General features: G+C 37.2%; 1 protein-coding gene across 1 annotated transcript in view; it reads left to right on the forward strand.

The window, feature by feature from the left end:
• The first annotated feature begins 14,185 nt into the window (after positions 1-14,185).
• hs3st2 (heparan sulfate (glucosamine) 3-O-sulfotransferase 2) overlaps positions 14,186-23,610 on the forward strand; it is a 36,879-nt gene continuing 27,454 nt past the window's right edge. Inside the window, exon 1 of the mRNA XM_048193445.1 lies at positions 14,186-15,226. Coding sequence (XP_048049402.1) covers positions 14,694-15,226 — 533 coding nt within the window. The 5' untranslated portion in view covers positions 14,186-14,693. The remainder of the gene's footprint in view (positions 15,227-23,610) is intronic.

Raw genomic sequence — 23,610 nt, forward strand, 5'->3', positions numbered from 1 at the left:
TGCTTGGGCACTTTCCCATTGAGAATGGGCAACAATATGAAATATGATGGGCAAAATGTATCATCACCTTAAGTGTTGTATAACATATATTGATACTGATAAATTAAACATCTCTAATGCTGGTTGATAATAATGATGGTACTGACAAATTATGCATCTATATTATTCATTTCAAGTAACGCTAAGAAGATTTTGTCAGAAAATTGTTTCCTTTATTTACATGGTTTTAAAGGTCCCGTTCTTCGTGATCCCATGTTTCAAACTTTAGTTAGTGTGTAATGTTGTTGTTATAGTATAAATAAAATCTGTAAAATTTTAAAGCTCAAAGTTCAATGCCAAGCGAGATATTTTATTTAACAGAAGTCGCCTACATCGAACGGCCAGTTTGGACTACATCCTTCTACTTCCTTCTTTAATGACGTCACTAAAACAGTTTTTTGACTAACCTCCGCCCACAGGAATACACAAGAGTTGCGTTTGTAGAGTGTGTTTGTCGCCATGTCGTCGAAACGCTGTTATTTTCATCCCGCAGTCCAATCACCGGGTCTGATTCCGGCTCAAATTGATAGGGTAAAATTAAAGACATGTTTACAATAACACTGAGCGCGTGCATCTCCACGTTATGGTAAGAGGCGTGACTTTTCCGGGCACGGTGCGCTCAGAGCTGTCGAATCACAACACAGGAACCGCTGGCACAATCAGAACTCGTTACGTATTTCTGAAGGAGGGACTTCATAGAACAAGGAAGTCATCAGCCTGTTTTTATGACAGTGGAAACAGCGGTATACAGATAAGTAAATTATGTGAAAAATACTGTGTTTTTTTACACGCGAAACATGAACACATGTTATATTGCACACTATAAACACAATCAAAGCTTAAAAAAACCACGAAAAACGGGACCTTTAATATTACGTGTTCATCTCATATTTTCTCAGAGAACTGCGGTCTGTTTGTTGCATTATAATGTATTTCATAAGCACTGATCTGAGAAGTTTCTGCAATGAAGAAGCAGACAGCTATTTTTGCTCCATGTTCCTTTCCTTGTTATCATATATGCCTTTCAGTTAAAATCCAGGCCCAAATCCGGGTAAGAACATTAATTGAGAGCTGATATTCAAGGGATAACAGTAACGTGTCTTCTCTGTTGAAAGTAAATGAACACTGACTATGAAGAGGAGACTAAGCAAGATCCTCCCATCAATAATGAATCCAACTAAACCTCTGAGAACTCTAAAATTTCTCCTTTGCGTATGAATTATGCATGCGCTTTAGTGCATTGCTGATCTCTTTCAGACTTTTTGCCAGGGTGTTTGTGACAGTAAAAGGCCAAATATTGCTGTTCTGTTTGGTCAGGAAGAAAGAAATATTACAGAGCTCACAGACTGCAAAGCCAGCCATTAATGTCGCTCAGCTCTGCGTGTGACTGCCGATAACTGCCACAGACATTTTGATATCATGATTTCAGACCCCTCTTTTCTGAAGAAAGCCCTCCTCTTAATAGGTGTCCGTGTTCACTTTTTTTTTCCCTTTTGTCAAACACTGACAGTCCTTGTCACTTAAACTATGATGACAGGCTTTGAGTCTGAAAGGGATAGTTCAACCAAAAATGAAAATTCTCTCATCATTTACTAACTCTCATGTCATTCCAAACCTGTAAACCTTTTATTCTGTGGAACACAAAAGAAGCCATTTTGGTAAAACATCTTTGTTTTATGCCCATACATTAAAAACAGCAGGGTCCAGTGTTGTTTTGGAGTCAATTGACTTTCATTGTACGGACCAAAGCAGCTGAAACAAAATGTTCTTTTGTGCTATGCAGAAGAAAGCAAGTCATATACGTTTGGAACATGAGGATGAGTAAATGATCATGAAAAAGAAGTTGTAATAGTCCTTTTCTGATGTATTCTGATATATATCTGAGTGAAACTGCTTCATGAACAAGAAAAAGTGTAGTGTGAGACTTGATTTTGTCCATGGGGAATTGATTGGATGGTTGTGGTTTGCTATTGCTGTGATGTCATGTGAGTGACAGGTTGTCCCGCCCTTGCACCAGTAATTTTTATTAAAGATTATGAGGGCACATGAATTTGTAATAATAAAAATAATAATGATGATGATGATGATAATGATAATGTGCCTGGATAAATCTTTTGAAATAAATACTGCAAAAAAAAAAGAAAAAAAGAATAATACCTTTTGATTTTATGGTGACTTTAAAAAGGAAATGTGCCCAGTTTCAATGCTGTTCTCCTTCAATTCATAATTTTTGATGAATAAATGCTACCATGATTGATACAAAATGTACACAAACATCTCTTGAATGAAGGTTTACCACCTGCTTTCATAGAAATACCAAACAGCACAAGTTTTGTCAATAATTTGCAATTCATAATAAGCCTAATTTGCATAAGAGGTGTGGTTGTGCTGAATTTAAATACACAGTTTAAATTTAAATACTCACTATAAGGTGCTGTTTTGACGTATTTAACATCTGGTTAAATTGGTGGTTGGTAAATAAGAGACAGGTTTTGCTCTAAAATGCCGAATTAGTGGGACAAAAGATGACAAAATCGGGCTGTCGAAAGTTGAAAAGTAAGTAAGAGAGAGAGAGAGAGAGAGAGAGAGAGAGAGAGAGAGAGAGAGAGAGAGAGAGAGAGAGAGAAAGTGCTTTGTAATATAGTGGAACACCTCTCAGTTCTTCACCTACAGTATGCACTTCTGCAACCTAAATGAGATAGTTTTCTATCTGTGGCACTTGTGAATGCTAAAAAAAACCATAAACATGAAAAATAATATAAAACATTTGCTCTATGATGAGATGGATTTTCCTCCCATCAAGAAATAGCACAACACAGCAGTCTGATTACTTTGACTTGAGGCAAGTTTGTGTGTCTCCCTCATTAGTGCACAGAGAGTCCACCGGGGTTTTGCACCATGTTAATCACCTCCTGGATGCAATATGGATTCCACTCTCAAGCCCTTATTTCAGAGCACTGTTTTGACCAGGGCCTGGAGCAAATCACCTGCTATAATTGTGATCAATGGGCCATGTCAACCTATTTCACAGACAAGTGCTTCTCTTGGTGGCTGGGGTCAATGGCACAAATAGCAATAATTTACATAGCCAATACTGAAAGTTGCAGAATCACCACGAACAACTTACCTAATACAAGAGATTAAATCTTGCAGAGCAAGAGCATTTGAAAGCTTTTAGGAAGGACACTTAGCACAGTGGCTCCCAGACAGCACTGGGACCTGTGCACAAGCCTTTAAAGGAGATATATTGTCAATTTACTGAGAACAGAGTAAGCCTATAAAATCTTGTGCGGCAACGGTTATTAGGTAGTATTTCTGACTGCACTCTACAATCTCACCACTGATGCTACAGATTTACCATTAGCAATCCAGGTCTCACACATAGACAGTTAGTGTTTTTGCATGATTTTAATGTTCATTCTGGTGCAGTGGTGTATGGGACATCCCCACAGCCCTTGCAAGTGGGCACACTGACCCCTCAACTCAGGTTTTTCTGTCTGCAGGTGTCTTGCAAAGGAAGTCGCATCTTAAGGTTATATCCTACTACAAAAAATGCATTCACACAGACATGTAAATGTGCCATTAAATGCATTTATAGAAGAACCCCAACTGCAGTGTGACTGCCAGATTTAACCTTTTGTTTTAATGACAGAAATCTAGAATTGTTGGAAGAAAACATCTCAGCTGAGCACAAAAGGCAAAATAACTGTGGAAGATATGGAAACCCTTTTTCCTCCCTATATGAAAGAAAATGTCATAATTATGATGTAAAAAGTTAAAATTATGAAATACTGTCATAATTATTAGATAAAAAGGTGTAATTATGAGACTTATAAGACAAAACAATGACATGAAAATTCTAAATTATGAGCTAAAATGTCATAGTTGTGACATAAAAAGTCAAAATGATGACATACCAACTCAATTATAAAATAGTCTAAATTACGACGTTGAAAATGAGATAAAACTATTATGACATAAAAGGTCAAAATTATGAAATTGTCATAATTGCGACAAAATGTAAAGGTTATGATATAAAAAGTCATGACAAAGTTGAAATTATGAGGTAGAGTCATAGTTTTGACTTAAAAAGTCATAGTTGACAAAAAGACAAAAAATATGAGATAAAAAGGCATAATTATGAGATAAAATGTCAAAATTTAAATAAAACGTCATAGCTGACATAAAAAGTGAAAATTGAGATAAAGACATTTATGACAGTCAAATCTATGAGATAAAAGTCAGTTATACATAAAGTCAAAATGATGATATACCAAGTCAATTATAAAATAGTCTAAATTAAGACAAGTTAAAAATAAGATAAAGATAAAACAATTATGACATAAAAAGTCGTAATTATGACAAAATGTAAAAAAAATGACATACAGTAAAAAGACATGACAACGTTGAAATTATGAGGTAGAGTCATAGTTTTGACTTAAGTCATAGTTGACAAAATGACAATTATGAGATACAATGTCAAAATTGACATTAAAAAGTCAAAGCTGACAAAAAAGAGAAAATTATGTAATAAAGACATGTATGACAAAGTCAAAATTATGAGACAAAATGTCATAGTTATGACATAAGTCAAAATGATGACATACTGAGTAAATTACAAAATAGTTGAAAATAAGATAAAACAATTATGACATAAAAAGTCAAAGTTTTGAAATAGCTATAATTGTGAAAAAATGTAAAAAATGATGATATAAAAAGACATGACAAAGTTGAAATTATTAGTTAAAGTCATAGTTTTGACTTAAAAAGTCATATTTGACAAAAAGAAAAAATTATGAGATAAAAAGGCATAATTATGAGATAAAATGTCAAAATTAAGATAAAAAGTCATAGCTGACATAAAACGCGAAAATTATGAGATAAAAATCACAGTAATGACATAAAAAGTCAAAGTTATGAAATACCAAGTCAATTATGAAATACAAATTCTAAATTACGACATAAAAGTTGAAATTGAGAAAAAAAACAACAACTATGACATTGAAATAAACTTTCTCAAGGTGATTTATAGCATAAAAAAGTTGTAATTAAGAGATAAAATGATAATTAAATAAAAATGTCATTATTTAAATATTTGAACAACATTGTCAAACAATTTCAGGAACAATAGAACATAATAAACAATATTCAGATAATATATAAATATAAACCATGAAATGTCAAAAGAGCTGTTTTAAACCTTGACTATTCCCAAACACATACATATTCTCAACATAACAAATGATCTTATTGTTGTTTGGTTTCATGTGCTTCCTTTTTAGTATTCATCACCTATTGTTTCTGCAAGGACTTCTGCAGTCTGATTGCACATCACAACCTAAGGAAAAAATCCAGTCAAAATCCATTGAACACAAACTGTTTGCAGTGCAGTTTCTATTTGCAGCCCGCCTGAATGTGAATCACAAGGAGATTGTGCTTCTGTTTCTAGAAGGGACCAGCTCATAACAGCCTGTTTGTGATTGCCATTCAAACACAACTTAATCAATTTACATTAAATATGTATGTCGGACTGTTCAAAAACATTAATTAGGGTTCATTAACCATTAATAAAACACAATAAACTATTGTATTGTAATACAATACAATAATGCAACACAATAAATTGCTGTATTTCATTACATGGAGAATAAAATGTATCGTTTACACAAAAAATGAACATTTTGCCACCATTTACTCACCATCAAGCCAAATTGATAATGTTTACAATGATACTTTCAGATCATTCCATCACCTGGTTCCAAAGTCTGGTCCATTTTTAATAAATGGAGATCAGCTTGGACATTCTGCTAAATATCTCTTTTTGTGTTCCACAGTAGAATGAAAATCGACTTTGAAAAAGGTTTGCACCAACATGATGGGGAGTAAATGATTCTGTTTTTGTTGACTGGCCCTTTAAGAACAGCATTATAACTATATTCTCTTGCTTTCACGCTCCTGAAAGTAGTTGGACCTCAAGGAAATGCGCAAAGCAGCAAAAGAAAACTAAACTGCATCTTGTAAACCAACATAAAATGATCAATAAACATTAATAGTTGCCTTTCCGAGCAAGCTAACGCGCGGCATATAAAGAAGCGAAGATGTGCAAATATGCTCACACCATCTGCAAATCAGGCCTTAATGCGATGATAGTTTCTAATCATTATCCATGACCTCAGCCGTCAAAGACAACCCAGTTAGTTTTATTTGCACAGGGCCAGGCACATATCATTAGAAGAGTCATTTCCAGTCTGGCTGACTGTGGCTCTCTGATAGATGACATCAATGAGCGGCGATTCTCATTTCTCTGCCATTTTGTTTGGATTCAATTTAGTCAGAGCCCACAGTAGATGACACTCTGGTTTGGGCCTGGAAGCGCCCGGTTTCCAAGAGTGTCAGAGAAGCAGATGCTATAAATGAACATGAGAGCGCATTAAAAAAAGGAAGCTATTGAGAGAGTGTTGAAATCTTCATCACACCTGCCTAGCAATTATCATTTTTATGAGAATGTAAAAAAATAAATAAAATAAACCTCAAGATGAAGATTTTCAAAGACACAAGTTGGCACACAAGACTCGTGCAGAAAAAAAGAAAAGAAGATAATCAAATTTAATTGCATATTAATTATGCATTATAAATATTTTATTCACGATAAACCACGGCTATGACCGCTTCATCCAACATTTCTGTGTATTACTACACAACACCCTTAGCATCCACTCTTAGCAACGTAAACTGTATGTTCTCATTGCTATTGTTCATTGAAGCTTACTGTATTATGTAGAACTAGAAGAGTATTTTGAGAAAGAGATTGATTGAGCGAGTTTTAATTTTTTTTGTTTAAATGTCCGATGTATTATCTTGTCCTTTTAACAGTTAAGGGGTTTTCCCGTGACTGACAGCACTAGTCAAAGCATTTGTCAGTTGCGTCTTGTTCAGTGTTCACAACAATTCAGTCTTTTCAATGTAAAAGTCTTCGCTACTGACTGACACACTCATAAAGACAGTCTTTGTCGCCATCTAATGGTGTAATAATGTAACTTCTGTTGCTGTTCACGGTCAGGGACTATTTTTTTCGGCAGAAGGAAGGCTTTTAGTGATTTTACTTCATGAAAGTTGCATTGATACATATTTTTGACTTTAATATTTGTATTGTGTGGTAACTGTTTTATAAAAGCAATAAGGTACTCGAGGCTAGTGCTGTATCGTGAATAAGTCACGGCTGAAGGGGCTTCGCGTCGTGCCTAACAACGCTCTTCAACCGTGACTTATTCACAATACAGCACAGCCTCTCGTACCTAATTGCTTACTTATATAATTACATATGCACTGCACATTATCATTTCTTTGTATTAATGTAACAGTGTGCTGAAAGGTGATTTTAATCTGTGATATTGCTAAGGAATCTATTTGGATGATGCCAAAAGCAAGCAACCAGCCACCAAAATTGATCTGTGCTGGAAGACATACACAGAACAAAATGAAACGGTGTGTGTTGTCTTGCGCATGAACGTCTAAAATATTCCACAGCGTTGAAGACAGCCGAATAAATCTGGGATTTCTGCCAGTCAGAGGAAATTACCAAATGCCAGTTGGAGCAGCCGGTCCAGTTAATGATCACCTACTCAGTCTTGATCAAACTCCTGCACTTCAACCATCACTGATAACCATTAAATGACTATAAAATAAGGAGCACTGATAAATAGACTACAAACCTCTGGAGAAAACGGCATTGTAAGCGAATCGACCTAAAATTGTTTTTAATACCAACTGTGTGGGCGGCTCATCCGTAATATATGAGGAAAGCTTTATGACACCCTAATAATTTTTTACAGTGAAGTGTTCAGCCATCTCACAGAGAGAGACAAGCCAGACTAGATAAATTACTGGCAATTTCCAAGATGACGTTCTGAGATAAAGGATCCTGTGTGTTGTTGTAAGTGTCATTAAACTATCCATCAAAGAGCCAAACCACCCTCGCTGCCCACAAACCATTTACTATTGCACTAAAGTGTTATCAGTTGAAACGCCTGATGTTTTCTTTTATTTATTTAATTATTGTCATTTTTGTGTCTTTTATCTCTAGACGAAAAAAGGTTCAGCTTGACTTATGCTAATCAGGTTTTAAGTTCTCTATCTTTTTTTAGAAAACCAAAAAAATTCTAATTTTAGCAAAAAAACAGAATCATCTCTAATTGAAGCGGAAATAGTCATTTCTCCGCTGTCTGTAAACTTCACATATAATGTGGGGCTAAAAATGAAGGTGTATGCTGGCAGGTCTCTGGACAGGAATATCTGTAAATATCACTGCCTGCTGAGTTTCCTGCTGACTACTGCCAATACAGACTGGGTGACAATTACCAGCTTCCAGAGAAAGGCTCAACCAAGACTCTGGGCTGATGACCAAAAGGGTGACATTTCTAACCCATGTCCTCCTTTGGTGAGCAAACATTAGTGATCGATGGATCAAAACGGCTCTGATTTAAACAACACAGGGAAAATGTCAGTAACAATTAGCTGATTCAGTCATTGGCAGGCAAAGTAACCTGCTGTTCAATGGCCTTTCCTGGGCAACTGATATTACCTTTCCCATAATAAAGAAGAGATAGCAACGTTTATGCCTCTAGAACACCGCTAATGGTAAATACACTTCGGTCGAAACTGTCAAATTTTCCACTTGCAAAGGTTTGAAGCAAAAAAAAAAAAGAGGGTGAGAAAATTTCCTCCAGCCTTTGAGGCTGGGAATGATGCATGCAAGCAAGGACCCTGATCTTATTACTGTTGAATGATTGCCCGAATCCGAATTCAGAGGAATGAACAGTCGTACAATGGTGATTGGAGCTTAGAGAGAAATGGTTCAGCCCTGTGCAAAAGGTAACACAAAGAGCACACATCTAAAATACCCCATTCCTTTCCACGAGAAGGACTTAACCTGCAGATTGGATTATTTCATTTGAAGAGAGCCAGACATTTTTTCATGCCATTGATTGGTAACCTTGTCATGATTGGGATTAATCTTTAAACATAAATAAGAATTGAAATCACTTGTATAGAGTTGGCTGCAAAAACAAACAGTCGCATTTTTCATTTAGTAGAAAAGAACGTGTGTAAATACAAGTACAGATGGTTTACTCATCTGGCTTTTAGGTTTTCTGACGTTTTTAATTTTTAATTTGGTTTTAATGTGTTCCTTTGAAGGGTCACCCTGCAGTGTCGCTACTGCAAAAGAGTAAAACAGCTAGGTTATATCTGGCTTTTTAGTTTATTGTTGATGTAGCAAACTATTTTAATATTAAGTCCATTTGATGCATGACTAAAAGATTAGTGTGTCTTTTATAAAGGAGCAGCATTCAGCACCATGGACAGGGGCATGGCGCTTAAATGAGTATGTTATTATTTTAAAAATAGTTGAACCAAACATGAAAATTCTCTCATTTACTTACCTTCATGTTGTTCCAAGCCTCTCTGGAACACAAAATATGATATTTTTAAGAGTTTTTGTTGGAACCATTATGTGGACAAAAAAATCAACAACACAGAATAAATACAGGCATATAGCTTTGGAACAACAAAGCTATGGTGAATAAATGATGATAGATATTTTGACAGAATAGAGTATTTTCAATTTTTGAACAAAAAATAAGATATTTTGACAAATATTTCAGTGTTTTTGTCCATATAATGGAAGTCAACTGTAGCTAAAACTCTTTGGTTATCAAAATCCTTTAAACTGGGGGAGAGAATGAGTAAATCTTGACATAATCTTTATTTTTGGGTGAACTATCCCTTTATATGCATAAGAAATTTCAGTGTTTTACCTTTCTTGCCAATTTAATCACTAAAGAAAGAACTAAGAAGAAAGTGGTGGTTGTATTGGAACATGTAATGGAAAATACAGAGTAGAATACAAAAACATATTAAATAAACACCCAGATGTGTCATTCCAGGATATAACCAGGTAATTGAAAATCATTTTGAAATGGCACTCCATTCCTCTGGAAATATTACATCCAGCAGAGTTTGAAATTGTTCCACTAAAAATTAAACAACTCCTTATAGGCTGACCGCACTTTGACCTGGGTTATTTCAGATGATATCTCGCAGCACTAACCTCTGCAGCCAATAACATTTCTATATATTGTAGGGAACTCTCACGATCGCATTCAGAGATATCAGGAATGAGACTCAGAGCTTGGCGGAATGAAAAGGTTAATGAAGCCCCATGCTTAATTGTATCAATGTCATCTGGGCCAATGCTGTTGACCCAATTGATCCACGGTCTCTGATCACATTTCACTAAAAGCGGATTCAGAGTCACAGCAAGGGTGGCTGATTAGCAAGACAGACTCTCTGGTGCCCCACTAATTGGGAAAATTGTCTACAGATAGACAATCTCTCTGTAAACCCCATGCTTTCACTGAAAAGAATAGTCCCGTAGCTTGCACTACTATATTTACATGCTACGCCCTCTGAGGCAAAGATATTCTTAATGTAAAATAAAAGTAAATACACCTTTAAAAAAAAAAAAACATCGCAAGGCATATTTTTCACTGAACAACTGATAATCCCAATATGTTATTTAGGGGTACAGTGCTTATTTCGTGGTGTCAACATTTGTATAAATATAATCTGCACATTCAGTATTTTGTGGGAAATGTCAAACCGACACTAAACAAGATTTGCTGACTGAAATGCTCTTGTTCTCTTGAGCAATCCATGACTACAACATACAAGCCTTTGGAGATGGCAGAGGTTAGAAATTATTTAGTTGCCTGTAAGAAGAAGTACAGGCCACTTAGGATTATATCCAATAAATGCAGGCAACATTAATAATGAGAATGTGTTTATCACCTTTTGCCTCCTACTCCACACTGGACATTAAAATCCTCCACTCTGAGAGGATGATAGTAATCGTAGGGATTTCACCTGTGCAAATCATAGCCTTTTTGAAATTGTCTCTCTCTCTAAAAGAGAAATAAGACCTGTCAACATTAATGTTCCTCTAGACAAACACATTGAAATAAAGCTCTGAAGCAGATTAGTGAATGAGGATTAAGGGTCTGTTTGTCTTGATAATTGTCTTTAGGAAATATTAAAACAAACGATTTTGCACCTTTGACCTTATTTAACCTTCCAAAAGAGGTTGATATCTCCAAACAACAACAAGAGAGTATTTTCAATCAAAACTTTATTTACAGATGCTTAAATCTAGATTTAGTATGTAAATTTACTAAAATGAACACATACAGTAGGATCCAAAAGTCTTTTTCTCACCTAGGTTGTGCTTGTACTATTTTTTGGTAAATGCAAAGGCCTTTTCACATGTAAACTGAAATAAATAAGCCTCAGACTGAAGGAAACGTAAATTCATGCCAATATAGTAGAGGGCGCAGCTCAAACAAAAAATAAAATAACTTGCATTACTTATTTGAAAAAAGTAACTCAGATATTTTGTTGTAAATTTAAAAGCAATGTGTTACTTTACTAATTACTTGATTAGAAAAAGTAATCTGTTTACGTAACTTGAGTTACTTGTAAAGCGCTACCCCCCACACTGATTATTAGCATAACAATTTTAAGGGAAAAGATGGATTGGATAATCGGTAACACTTTATTTTACAGTGTTCTTGTTACATACTAATGCAATAACAGTAAATTATGAATAAATACATGCAACTAATCCTAAAACAAACTCTACTCTTATCCCTAACCCTATTTATGTACATGCTATTGATTACTGTTACTCGGTTCTCAACTGTATAAATACACCATAACAAGGACACTTTATAATTGGGTTCAAATAATAATAGTGTAAAATAGTGTAAAAAAAGTGAAACCGAGTATTAACATGAATTAATGATTTGCCTAAAGGGGTGGTTCACTGTTTTTTTTTTTTCTAGGCTTGATTGTGTTTGTGGGCGCAGTTTAACATGTCTTAATGCTTAGTTTTTTTTTTTTTTTAAATGCCTTATTTTTCATGTTTTACCTTTATTCTACACCTGTGTTTCCATTGTCATTTGAATGGCCGGTTTGACTTCCTGATTCTATGATACCACTCCCTCCGAAATACGCAGTGTATTGTGATTCGCTGAAGCGTCTGGAAACACCTTTCCAATTACCATTAGTTGTTGCGTGGAAATGTAAATAATGGCATCAATATTGCCGTATTGAGCCCGAATCAGACCCAGATAGCAGTAATGATGAAGAGGGTCAAGCAGAATCTCTGCAAGCACAGCTTTTAATGGACGTTTCTGAATGGTAAGTATTTCCATTTGTATTTGTGTCAAAGTGTTTAGATATGCTGACACTTGTAAATGTTACTGCTGTTTATGTTAGCTATCAATATACAGTTAAATTCTGATTAAAGCTTTACTGTAGCTGAATACATGACTGAGTACTAGCATTATTGTAAAGGTATCGTTTACTTTATAGCATGAACATCTGTTTGTCTATGAACATAGAAGTTTGTTGGTGATTGTTGGAGAAGTATGCAATAGAATTTAGCTAACTGGCTAGCAAAGAAAAAGCGCATTGGTCTTTTTTTACGTCCTCGATGCAACCAAAAATAGCAACATAATACATTTAAAAGACATGTACAAACAATAAAGCGTACTTACAGTTAGGGGCCCATAAACAGCAGCTTCTGCTTTTAAAGTGGGAACTGCTTCATCTTTCAGTAATAGCCTTTGTGCAAATCCAGCATTGAACTCGTGTAGATTCTGGAAGCTATCGTCAGCACCGCATCCAGTGTAGACAATATGACAGATTATAATGTGTTATATTATCTTTTGACGCGTCGCGCGTCCGGTGTAGACAACTCTTCCGCTTCCATAATGCCACGTGACATGGCCTCGCCCACTTTGTTGCATGTTCCCGTGGACAGGGTTTATGTTATGCTGCGTTCCAGGCAGGTTTTTGAGCCCGTAAGTCACGACTTCAAATCACAACTCACGACTTTGTAGCGTTCCAGGAAAGTCACGCCAAAATGCCTAAAAGTGTAAACAAACCAACATGGCGGACCGTACGGGGCTTATGCTCATTAACAATTATTTCTATCGCCAAAGGTGCTTACTCCTTGCTTATTTGAGGGAAACGGAGGAGGAAAACGGCGCATAAGGCAAGAGAAGCGGTTATACCTTTTATTTTACCGTACACTTGCATAAACACCGCATCCGTAGGGGCTGCCATTGATGTTTCGCGGGCTATGTGACGTCAGAACCCGTAACTGGGAGTACATCCATCTAGTACGAGTTCACGGGTGGGAAGTCACGGCTTTGACTGCTGTTCCAGTGCACTTTCACGGGTAGAAGGTCGTAAAAACACGGGTTACGGGTTGCCTGGAACGCGGCATTAATTCCAGGGTTTATGATGTCACCAACCCGGGAAGAAGCTTGTTGTAGTCCAAACTGGTCGTAATTGTAGGCATTAAACTGCCATACCTTTAAAAGACAATATCTCCGTTTGCTTTGAACTTTCAGCACTGTAACTTTGCAGATACTATTTATGCTCAAGCAGCAACATTACACACTAACTAAGGTTAAAAAAGTGAAATCGCAATGAACCACCCCTTTAACATTTAGTATGCCCCCACTGTTTATTCATTCATTTAACTAGAATAAGTTGAAATAACCAATCATGTGAACATGTAGCCAATAGATGCATCTTTTTCTGAGCAAAAGTAAAGTCAGTCTAGAAATTTGAGGCTGAAATAATGAACAAAAACACTTTTTACTTACGTTTTAAAGACAGCAATCAGACTTGTTTTTCTTGCAATATTAGGAAACTGAATTTGTGCAAATAGCATCCTCTTAACACTTCTGGTCTGAGAATCTCATAAATTATAGTTTTAAGAGGAGAGTTGTTTACTTTCGGGTCTAAGAGAAGTAATTTTGTAAAACTATTAACATAATTTAATATAATTGAAGAATCGATTAAGATTCCAATCCATGGTTGCAAGCAATTCGTTTAGACACGGGGCAAATGAGAATTTAAGCAGAATAATGGCACTTAGTGTAATGGCACACGCAGCTGGGCAGTACTCCTTTAAAAAGACAAACGCACGAGGAATATGAAAATATGACGTGACGTCAGGCGTCGTCTTTAAATATTGATCTCGAGCGCTTGACTGCCGCAAAGCCGCTCTTGAGAACTTTAGAAAGACACAAACATGAGCTGAACGGAGAGGGGGAGAGCGCTGCGCGGCTTCGCGTTGGGAACTTGGGAGCAAAATGTGCCTTTTAGACCTGGAATATGCGATTTCCAAAACGGATTACATTTAGTAAGATGTGTCACATTACCAGGTCAAACAAAGGGATTACCTTAAACATTTTCAACTCTATATCAGCACAGAATCAAGTGCGTTGCGGAAGTCCGTTGCTGAGGTGATTTAACGTAGTCAAAAGTGACACGACGTTGAAACTAAAGGGCAGTGGAATTACATATGCTGTTTGCTCATTTGGAAACTTTATCTTGTTATTGATACCTGTTCTTCTCAGACTTTCTGTCATCTTATGTGTCCGGTCGGAAATATTAACTATCATTTTCCCAAATGAGATGTAAGTTCGCGCCTTCGGAGTTGATGGGGAGCACGAGACAACCAGCGAACCTCACTGAGAAACTTACGGAGAAAAACATGCCGTCTTTTCATCCATGGAGACATGGCATATAGGTTCCTCTCCAGCCGAATCGTGCCATCCTCAAACAGATTAAGCAGAAGATTTATTTTTATATTCACTATCTCTTTGTGTTTCATGTATCTATGCTACAGCATCATCTTCTGCTCGGGTACAATCATGCCTAACCAGAGATTGGAGGATCACCGCTGCGTCCATCTGAAGAACATGGGAAGTAAAAAACTTTTACAGAAGTCACATTATTGCACTATATCAGCGAAAGCGAGAGTTATCTCGGATGAGACGAGGGCTGTGGGTCTCTTAAACCTTACTGGCAACCAAAGCAAACATTCAGCCTTTCAGAAAACACAAGATGTGGTAGATCACAAGCAGAGTAATAACAGTAATTCGCCAAAATACGGGAATAAGAAGTTGCCCAATGCACTTATAGTTGGCGTTAAGAAAGGAGGCACCAGGGCGGTGCTGGAGTTCATCCGGATTCATCCAGATGTTCGAGCTCTTGGGACTGAACCACATTTCTTTGATAGAAACTATGACAAAGGATTGGACTGGTACAGGTAGGGTTTTTATTATTTTCTTTTCTTTTTTTCCTTCCCTGGCTTTTTGCATTGGTATTCTGAATAATAATTGAATAAGGCAATTGTCTTATTCAATAATAATACAATTTATTTATTAAATTTATGCAATATTACACAAGTGCTGCTGTACTGAATATTGACTGCAGGTAATCACAGCCATGCCGACATTCAATACTACAGCACAATTGCAAGAATTATATTAATATTTCTAGAAATAATGAACTTAATAACTTAAGTAACTTGCAACTCAGACAAATATTGGCCTGTTAGTATGTTTCTTTTCCACCCATGAAAATACTTCCAACTTCCAAAACAAGTCAAGCTATGTGTCATCAAGCTGTGCACATACTAAAATCCAGACTGGAATTAATAATATGAGCAGAGTGGAGTGGCACAGATTTCTCTTCCCGGCTTAAAAAGTTTCAGTATTATTTTCTTCCCTATTGTGTACAGTATACTTGAGTTAAAGGGCTTATCGAACAAGAAAAAAAATGTAGGACAGGACTTGATTTTGTCTATTGGAAATTGATTGAATTGTTGTGGTTTGCTATTGCTATGATCTCATGTGAGTGACAGGTTGATCCCGCCTTTGCACCTGTAAACACATCATTAGAGAAGAAATGTCACTGCAAGAGGGAGGGGAAGTTATTTTGATTAAAGATTACGCAAACACTTGAATTAAAAATAATGATGACAATAATAAAAACATAATTATGTGCATGTATAAATCATTTATAATAAATACTACAATATAAAAAAAAAAAAAAGAATTACGAACTTTGATTTCATGGTGACTTTAATCACTCCAGCTCAAGCTCCACTCTGGGTTTTACATGCCCTTACTAGTGAGAAAAACCTGATCATGAAGAGAGATAAAAAAAACAACGTTATTTTTTTTCTAAACCTGCTAAATGTTCTCTGATGCTGTTTACAAGAAGAAGAAAAATAAATTGTTCCACGTTTCCAAAAACCTTTTTGCTTCAGGCAAACTATTCAGCATTCTTGGCCAATCAAATTACCTATTTAATTATAAATTACCTAAAATTATGTGAAATAGATGTCACAAAGAAACTGTGCTCAGTATTCTGATCATGCCAAAAGTTGTACAAACTGTTTGTATGACAGTGGTAGTGTGCATAAAAAATATTCAATTATTAATATAAAATTTTTCTTTAAAAGAAAGGGAAGCTATTCCTTGGATAGCAACTATTATGATCCATACACCGATCAGGCATAACATTATGACTACTGACAGGTGAAGTGAATAACACCGATTATCTCTTCATCACGACACTTGGGTGGGATATATTAGACAGCAAGTGAACATTTTGTCCTCAAAGTTTATGTGTTAGAAGAAGGAAAAATGGGCAAGCGTAAGGATTTGAGCAAGTTTGATGAGGGCCAAATTGTGATGGGTAGACGTCTGGATCAGAGCATCTCCAAAACTGCAGCTCTTGTGGGGTGCTCCCGGCGAGCAGCAGTGGTGAAGCGGCGACAGGGTCATGGGCGGCCAGGGCTCATTGATGCACGTGGGGAGAAAAGGTTGGCCCGTGTGGTCCGATCCAACAGACGAGCTTCTGTTGCTCAAATGCTGGTTCTGATAGAAAGGTGTCAGAATACACAGTGCATCGCAGTTTGTTGTGGATGGGGCTGCATAGCCGCAGACCAGTCAGGGTGCCCATGCTGACTCCTGTCCACCGCCAAAAGTGCCACATGAGCATCAGAACTGGACCACGGAGCAATGGAAGAAGGTGACCTGCTCTGATCAATCACGTTTTCTTTTACATCACGTGGATGGCCGGGTGCATGTGCGTCGCTTACCTGGGAACACATGGCACCAGGATGCATTATGGGAAGAAGGCAAGCCGGCGGAGACAGTGTGATGCTTTTGGCAATGTTCTGCTGGGAAACCTTGTGTCCTGCCATCCATGTGGATGTTACTTTGACACGTACCACCTACCTAAGCATTGTTTCAGACCGTGTACACCCTTTCATGGAAACTGTATTGCCTGGTGGCTGTGGCCTCTTTCAGCAGAATAATGCGCCCTGCCACAAAGCAGGGCGCATTATTCAAAGCAATGAGTATGAGGTGTTGACGTGGCCTCCAAATTCCCCAGATCTCAATCCAATCGAGCATCTGTGGGATGTGCTGAACAAACAAGTCCAATCCATGGAGGCTCCACCTCGCAACTTACAGGACTTAAAGGATCTGCTGCTAACATCTTGGTGCAGATACCACAGCACACCTTCAGGGGTCTAGTGGAGGCCATGCCTCGACAGGTCAGGGCTGGAAGGAAGGTGGTCATAATGTTATGCCTGATTGGTGTATATATAAACAAGCAAAAAACTAATTTAATCAAATAATATAAATTAAAGAGCCACTCAAAACTCTCAAAGAAAATATAAATTTAAAGCAAAACACATTCTACAAAATTGCACAAATTTGAAAAAGAACAAGAACTGCCAAATGTGTGAAATGTCATAAAGGTAATATCAGCAGGGTGCAAAAATGATGAAAACTGCCTTTTTGTGGTGGCAGGAAGACAAGAGCTAAAAACTCGAACTGCTGACAAGAAGATGTTAGCAGTAAGTCATACTGAGAGAGCAGGAATGATAGCGTTTTGGCCAGAGACCCAGAGCGGAATGACACAGAGTGATTGCAGTGTTCGGTTTCAGGGGGAAAATATGCAGATAAAGGCCAATGGATCTCTTTCAAGAGTAAACCTTCCATAAACCCTGCCAGAGAAAGGCATGGATCATATTGATCAGTGGGCAGATTAAAATCAACTCCTTCCTTCCTTCTTCCCTTTCTACTGATGGGCTGCCATTCAAATACCCATCGGGGAGCCGTTCGACTGTGCAAGAAGTCTGTGTCGATTCTGTGTGGCGTGTAGGGCTATGGCGCAGGGGTCTCTAGGAGACAATATCACCCCTCCCTCTTTCAGCACGGCGTCTGCCTGCAGCTCAGCTTCAGTAATTACACACACACATCACATCCCAGCTCAGACAGGACAGAGAGCGAAATAGAGGACTCCCCATGGGCCATGTCCAAACGTGAGGGGGAAAATCCATAAAGCCAACAGTACATACCTGTGTGAGAGCAGCCCTTCAGCCATTAGCAGGTGTTGCTGCTTGTTCAGTCTGCTCGTCATCTGGAAACCACAATAAAACACACTCCTCCTCTGTTTACGTTCATTTAAGGGCAACTCCACTCACCCACAGCCTTCTGTGCTTAAATCAATTGAAGCGGATGTGTTTGTGAGATGTGTGGATCGATGCTAGTCCCTTGTATTTGGACACGGAGAGAAAAAGATGCGGGGGAAAAAGATGTAATGAGAAAAAGTGCCAGGATGAAGGAAAGATGAAAAGGAATTCGGAGATGTTGCCTTGTGCCATGTGACTGCTAAACAAACAAATGCCCACAAACAAGCTATTAATAGAGTAGATATTTTCTTTGTAAACTACAGCAAACTACCCCCCCCTATAATACAGTAGTTCTTGTGATGCGTATTAGAAAAACATTGGATGCCAGGAACAGTTTGCATATGGCTTTGCTGGTAATGATGTAAATAAAGTCGCTTTGATATATATATAGCCTTGCTACTTTCCTTATAATTTATGTAATCTTAAATGTAAAATTCTTAAAGGGATAGGATACCCAAAAATGAAAATTTGCTGTTAATTTACTCACCCTCAGGCCATTCAAGATGTAGGTGACTTTTTTCTTCAGTAGAACAGTAAAGAAGATTTTTATCTAAAACTGTGGTCCTTGGTGATTCATATAATGCAAGTCAAAGGCTACTATTGCTTTGGAAGTCAAAAACCCTATACAGGCAAAACAAAATTAATACACATGCTCCTGACTATAGATTGAAGTGTTATGAGGTGAAGTCTGGAGTGCGAGCTTCTCGACGCATAATGACTTACACGTGGGAGCTCAAACGTTGGGAATCTGTGAAAATCTGTGAGATTGCACAAGCAAATGTAATCTTTATTCTATATAATCTATAGAATTAATAGATATGAATCTATATTATATTAAATATGAATCTATATATATATATATATATATATATATATATATATATATAGGTTGCAGTATCCAGGATAAGCACAAGCAAGTGCAATTTTGATGGAAAATACAAAATATCTCTTGTAAACAAACACAGCATCAGCTCGTTTGCAAGTTTGCTCCCGCACATACGTCATAATGCAACAGAAAGCTCATGCTACAGACTGCCATGGCAACAAAATTACAGGTAATAATGTTGGCAAATGGCTCATGACTGTTTGCCATGGTTATGGATTACACCAAACATGTATATAATGTTCAGTTTCTAGCACAGACTGATCGTTTCGCTTTATAAGACCTCAATATATCACCAGGAGCCTCAAGTATTAATTTTATTTTGCCTGTATATGTTTTTTTTTTTGTTTTTTGTTTTTTTGACTCTCGATCTGACGGTAGCCGTTAACTTGCATTATATGAATCACCAAACAAATTTCAGCAAAAAAAACTTTTTTTTAAAATTCTACTGAAGAAAAAAAGTCAAAAACATCTTGGATTGCCTGAGGGTGAGTAAGTTAACAGCAAATTTTTGGGTGAACCATCCCTTTAAGTTTTGTCAATAAATTTAATTACAATGATAATTACACTATAGGGATGTTACCAAAATTAAATCATTATCAACAAAATTTGCACTGCAGAGGAAACACAGAAGCTGAATCTGGAATGGAGCTCAGAAGTGACATGAATGCATTTGCATTGCACAATTACAACTGCATAAATATTGTTTTGAGGTTCATGATTTACTTTTTTTAAATATATAAATATAACATGTTGGAAAAAATGCAATGATACTTTTAAATATGAAACTAAACCACCAGTAGTCTTATTAAGGGAGTCACTGAGTCATTCATTCAATTGATTTGTTCAGATGTCTGATTCATTCAAGAATGAAGCAAGTGACTGAACGGGTCATTGTGTTATCGACTCACCCGGTTCTTTCAAAAACATTGAATCATTCTGTAATGAAACTCCGCTGTGTGTTGCTCGGATGTGCACAACAGTTCTGCTGTGGCTTTGTTTGGAACTATGGCAAAATAGAGCAAAAATGGAAGTCACTTAATATTAACTACTCGTTTATTGAATTGTTGCATAAAATCAATGTCACATTCACAATCATGCTGATATTTGGGAAAACAGCACTCTTGGTCATGTGATGATGCTTTACTATATCATATGTAATATATATGGATAGTTCAGCCATGAAACTCTTTTCACACTCAGATTGCTTTTCAACGTAACGTTCACAGCCAATGAAATTTATGCATTCATTACCACTTCCCTTTATAACCATGAGGCATCCAAACGAATTCTCTAACTCTATGTACTATGCAAATTCTTATTCTAGCCCTCCTCTTCCCCAGCACCACCTTCCCAGATCTGGTATAGGGGTATCTCCCTCTCTCTAGCAAAATTAACATGTTTTAAAACATGCTACTTTTTTCCAGTCAGGAAGGTAAGATTTCAACTTCAAAAAAATAGCTTATCCTGGAAAGCGGATAAGCGCTAAAGCAACACCATAGAACATTTGCTCACGGTTACCCCATGTGGTTGATAAGCGCAATTGTCGGTTACCAGTGTTACCAGCTTTTCCGTGGGGAGCGCAATACACGTGAATTTGTTAACTAAGCTGACGGAACCAGCGAATGCAGAAACTGCATTTGGAAACCATGTCCACCGACCAGTTAAAGTACACTAGATCATAACGTGCAAGCTATCGAGACCGGCAACATTACCTTATCTCTTCTCTACCTTACCGTTATAAATTGTGAACCAGTTGTGCAGCAATTAACAACCTGAACACAGCCTAATAACAAATAAGCTCAAAAGTACAGGACAGTAAGAAAAAAATTACATATAAGACTTATAAATCCAGTAGCAGGAAGGTTAGGTCTCCATCCGTTTTGCAACCCGTTGCCTCTTTCAGCTCGCACCAACAAGTGTAAGCCTGTCCAATATTGATTCGTGTACGGGCTCATGTCCAATCACTCTCTCTATTTCTTTTCTTCGCTTGCTCTGACAACACCCTCTTTGGTTTCTTTGCTGGCTCTGCCATGGCGTTGGTTTTGAGACTTGCATATTAGATTGTTTCGTCTTATAGTTAGCTGTTGGCTAAATCCATCCAGGCTACAAGTAAAATATGTGACATATGCCATAAAGCAGGTCGCACTCTTCCACTGGCAGGGGGTGGGCGGGGCTGTGTGTACCGACCCGAACACGAAACTCGCAGAGTGTGGTTGTAGCCGCTAAGAGGCTGCTCAGGTAGCAGCGGCAGTAGAATTTATCTGGTTAAAAGTTGTTCTACCTCTGAAATAATTTTAGAGACATTATTTTCAGGTCGAAAAACTACATAGTGTTGCTTTAATGTAGAGCACACATAGTACCATGCCTATAAAATTTGCACAAGCACACATTAACACAAATACAACTTTTAATCTCACACTAAGAAACTCATCAATACTATTTGTGGACGGGTTAATTAAAATGCCACAGAGGCCAAGACACTGAAACAGTCCCCCTAATCCTTACTGAAAGCTATTTTATTTTAGCCACTGACATCTTGCAATAAGAGGACCAATAAGGGCTGCAATAAAGGGCAGGACTAATGAGAAAGATGAATTGGCTGATTAAGTTAAAAGTTCCTTATAAAGCCCCTTAATAATGTGTTTTAGAGTCTTGTTTTTCATTTTACTTCAATCTTTGTCTTGGCAGGGCCCATTCATTAAATTCACGTAGTGTTGTTGAGATTACCCCTGGGTTTTTACTAGAAGTTGTCCTAGATGGAGTAACAAAGTCCTAGCTTGAAATAATAAGATCTCTTCCTTTAGCTAAAAAAAAGTGCAAGGTTTCAGGACAGTTTCAATAATTGTTGAGTTTTGTGTGCTCTACCACTCCGATGAAGCATACGAGAGACATATAATACATATGTGGCGATGCTCATTACTTTATTTTTAGAATGGACAAGGATCCTTATGGCCTCATTTGTTGTAGGCAAACCTGTTTTCTCATTACGAGTGGACACTTGTGCGTCCCCTTGTGCGGTTCATCAAATCAAACAAATATTCTGCACTACACACCATCTAAACTTAAAAGGGCGTCTGAATTCTATTGATTTTATTATAGTTGGAAGTTCTTCAAGCAGATTCCCTAAGAAATCCTCAGATTGTAAGAGACGTCTTTTAACATTTGCTGGAGCCAAGAAATTCCTCCTGGTCCTCCATTAATTGGCTCGAAAGGGAAAGGAGCAGCGAAACACAACAGTCAGAAAGGTTGACGAGGACAGGAAGTTGGACAGAGCTTATTTAACTGGGAAAACCGCACATTTCTCCATGCACACTTTCTATTGCCCTGAATCACTAACGGGAATTGCTAATCCCAGCATGGTTCAGAGAGTTGTAGATCTTCCTGTAGCATTAATTACCTACACAATTCTTCCTTGGATGTACCCCAGCAGGGAACGGCAAGCTACCGAGATGTTTTGATTTGGTGATTTTAGTGTAAATTACTCATTAAACTTGAGTGCCACTAGCAAGAGCGGCGAGTAAATACGAGCTACTCTGAGAAAGTGTGTCTACCGATGGGAGTCCATTATGGGACTGACTGGATTAAGGATGAATGTTGAATGCTTCGAGTCACTCTAGAGACAAACCACAGAACCGCTGAGGAGCTGAAGGTGAGCACTCAGATTCACTTAGAATGCTTGAAGAGAAGCAGTCATCATATATTATCATACATTATGGCATTCCACTGGCCCTCTGTTGTGCAAACTAATTTGTGCATATACCGGGCATATAAAACGCACTTTAGAGTTTAGCACATTTTATTGTGTTACTCTGTAATGCAAAGTAAAAAAAAAAAGCCAGACATTTTACTAAATAAATGACCAAAAAAAAAAGAAAAGAAAAAAAAAACTAAATGCACACTGCATGTATTTAATGAAAATCATGCCTTTGCTTTTACACATGAAAATTACCCCTGAAGATATATATATATATATATATATATATATATATATATATATATATATATATATATATATATATATATACAGTAGCATCATCTGAGACCACCAGTGCAGCAGTGAGGTGTTTCACATGCAGTAAAAACACACCTGTGCATGTGGGAGTACATTTCTAGGAAAATTGTTAACCATAAAGACCAAGGACACACTTCATAAACCTGCCTTGTACAGCAAAAAGAAATCTTTTGTTGGAAAAATAAAATCTCTTGAACCTTTAACACTACAATCTGTGTTTCGTGATAACCTAACATTGCACATTAGAACAAGTTTTCATGC

Source organism: Megalobrama amblycephala, linkage group LG1, assembly GCF_018812025.1.
Source record: "Megalobrama amblycephala isolate DHTTF-2021 linkage group LG1, ASM1881202v1, whole genome shotgun sequence".
In the NCBI taxonomy this organism is placed as follows: domain Eukaryota; kingdom Metazoa; phylum Chordata; class Actinopteri; order Cypriniformes; family Xenocyprididae; genus Megalobrama; species Megalobrama amblycephala.